At 38.5% G+C, this 3,047-nt stretch overlaps 1 protein-coding gene across 1 annotated transcript; it reads left to right on the top strand.

Annotated features, from left to right (window-relative positions):
* The first annotated feature begins 38 nt into the window (after window positions 1-38).
* LOC113475569 lies at window positions 39-1,700 on the top strand. Its single transcript, XM_026839832.1, has 2 exons — window positions 39-185; window positions 260-1,700. The coding sequence occupies exon 2, from the start codon at window positions 268-270 to the stop codon at window positions 1,483-1,485; it is 1,218 nt and encodes a 405-aa protein (XP_026695633.1). The 5' UTR covers window positions 39-185; window positions 260-267; the 3' UTR covers window positions 1,486-1,700.
* The last annotated feature ends 1,347 nt before the right edge of the window (window positions 1,701-3,047 follow it).

Below are 3,047 nucleotides of genomic sequence, written 5' to 3'. Positions count from 1 at the left end.
TTAATAGCTGTACAGTGTTCGATATATTCGGGCGTTGTTGCGGTATGTTGATAATATTACGTCTATTATTGAATAAATATAACTTATTTGTTCTTGCATGGCGGGCAACGACAGTCGTTTCTGTCGTAATTACACGGGTGTTCTGTTCCATACACCTTGCTTACAGCCACCATTTACATAACTTTGTGAGTGATACATTGACTGTTTTTGTTCTGTTACTTGAGGATAAATAAGTTATAATATATGAACTCATTAACAGATAAGGACATGGATAAGGAAGTTTTACAGAGAAAAGTTGATAAAGCTGTTTCGTCTTTCGAAGTGTCATGGGCGCAAAAGAAAGTCGGTGTTAAACACACGGGAGTTATTCTGTTACTTGACGGCGAGCCTTGCTGTAGCTTGGACTTCGGCCCGCCAGCCAATGTTGAGATAAATGCGTGGGATTCGCGACAGTGGGGTAAAGTTGAAGAACCTTTTGCGGTCATTTACTTTGAACATGAGATCGCACATCGGTTCATGCGGTCTAAGGAAGAAAGGGGGAAGACGATAAACACAGGAGCATTGGCCGTTGTGAATGCAGTTGAAGGTTCGAGTTTCAAGCACGACGCCTTTATATCAATGATTGTGACGTCATTGCATTGTTCCGCTACCCAAAAAATGTTGGCAACCGAAGTGATTGACAGGTTGTTGAATATGAGGTTGGAGAAATATAACCTGCTGAAAAATAACTGCCGAAACCACGTGGTGGCGGTATATAAGATGTTTAGGGAGCATTTTCCACTGTTATTCAAGGAGAGCGAGTTATTCGAGAAATTTCATAACATAGCCCGTTGTGACGCAACAATGATGGGAAAAGCCGCCAGCGTTTTCGGTGTCTTGGGTGTTGTTTCTGCCGTCTCTCCATATATTGGGATCCCGCTGTTTGCTGTCACTGCTGTGGCTAGTGGTATGATGGTCTCTGGTAAATCTAACTCTCTTGTCAATATCCAGAAATCGAATCCACAAACGCTGGTTGAAGTGAAACAACACGGTAGCTCACGACCGCCACCTCCCGGTAACATATTTGTACAGAACCCGACTTGTGGTTTCGGGTATTCAGAGTTTCTCACTTCGCTGCAAAACATCGGAGTATTCCGCAACTACGGATCCCCGGCAGGAAAAACTTATTTGGAATATTTTCTATCCGTCCATAAGCATCACCATAGAGATCGTAGTGATGATGACGTCACATACTTTTTTATTCCTCCCCTGGAGGTCCAAGCGAGGAGAGATAATGTTCTGAAAATCCTTCACGATATGATGCTGCTTGAGATCACACCTCACGTGACCCGCGTGGCTGACGCGTTCATTAATGACGTATTTGATGACGTCATTGACCATGATGATTTTTTGAAACAGATCGCCAAAGTTTTCGCAGATTTCGGAGACGCATTGAAAGACGCCGAGTTGGTGTTGATGTTTAAGTCTCACAACCTGATGCATTAGAGGAAGCCTCCAATGTGTTCTATATGTGACTTGCAAATGACTGATATTGTGTACCAGTGGTTGTTATATCCATGGATTGCCCAAATTGTTCGCCAGAAAACTACTCACCTACAAAGTTACATACATGGTAACTCGTAGGCGGGCACGAGGTGTTTGAAACAAAACACCCGTGTTATAACGACTGCCGTTGCCCCGCTACGCGAGAATAAATAAGTTGTATTAAATACATTTGTTTAAACCAGAGTCCGTATATAAACATGAGTTATTTCATCACCATAGAAATCTTACAGGGCAACCAAATGGGGCTAATTTCGCCGATTGTTTACCCTAGCAACGGGAATTTTTAAACATATTTTTCTGCTTAGTCGCAGTTTATTTATACAACTCAAAAACTTCAAGTCACTTTTAAGCTTTAATAAATTTAAACAACTACTTGAAAATTTGATTTTCTTTAATCTGCATCCCGTATTTGTATTAAAAACATAAAATAGTATAAATTTAGCTATATATGTACATATTTATATTATGTCTATGATCAATTTAGCCCCATTTGCTGTGTGCTATGTGATTTCTATGGGCGACATGAAATAACTCATGTTTATATACGGACTCTGGTTTAAACTATACCCGTATACTGGGTATATGTATGTTTGAGGAGTTTTGTTTTATTTTACCTTTGTTAGTTCGTATGCTCCTATATAATATCTCTTCATCTACACTCCTGCAATTAATAAAAACATTTGATCGTTGATTACACATGTTTTGTACTCGTTACGTTTATAAATACAAACAATATCAACAATGTATGTTTATATGTAGTAAACAACCAACCAACCGGGTAATATGACGTCACAATCCAAATTGTTTGCACAAAATTCTACATTCTGGAAACTTCAATATTTCTTACAAATTTTGAAACGAATTAAATAAATAGATGATAAAGCTAAGTTCGTGTGTTTATTTAGTCAGTTATACTAAGTTAAAGTTAAGATTGGGTGTTTATTTAGTCAGTTATACGAAGACATATGCTAGTGAAAATTCTTTCCCCTACGTTATCTGCTAATCGCTAAACGAAATACTAACTCCTAACTACCATTTACCAACCTCTAACACTTTCCACCAGCAGCCTAATCTGTAACGTGCCGGAGTGTTCTTCACTTATGCCGAAGATAAAGTTAAAATGGAACACCGATGCTCGGTGAGTGTTTTATTACTTTACTATTTTGCTGCCGAATTCTACCTTGCTACAGTCAGATAACAAATACCAGGCAATAAGTTAGGAAATGGCATTAGGGGATTTAGTTAGTAGTTGTACCAATATTTTGTTCTTTGCGTAAAAACACCTTCCTCGTGTGAAACGGTTGTTATATCTTTCGACATCTAATTAACAAACATCTATTGTTTAAAACTTCCGTAAATCATAAACAGTTAATTTAATCAACGTTATTGTTAGTCTCTGTTGCATAGAATACGGCCCGAGTTGCTGTAATAGGTACTGTTATTACCTTCTGCGCGGTAGCGTTGGTGTAATAATAATAACTTTATTGTTTCTTCGATTACGG

Source organism: Ciona intestinalis, unplaced genomic scaffold (genome assembly GCF_000224145.3).
Source record: "Ciona intestinalis unplaced genomic scaffold, KH HT001028.1, whole genome shotgun sequence".
NCBI lineage: Eukaryota > Metazoa > Chordata > Ascidiacea > Phlebobranchia > Cionidae > Ciona > Ciona intestinalis.
This window is presented reverse-complemented; position numbering and strand designations above follow the sequence as displayed.

Bases quoted from the DNA above. Each gene is read 5' to 3' on its own strand.
- LOC113475569 (XM_026839832.1), top strand. From the start codon at position 268: ATGGATAAGGAAGTTTTACAGAGAAAAGTTGATAAAGCTGTTTCGTCT.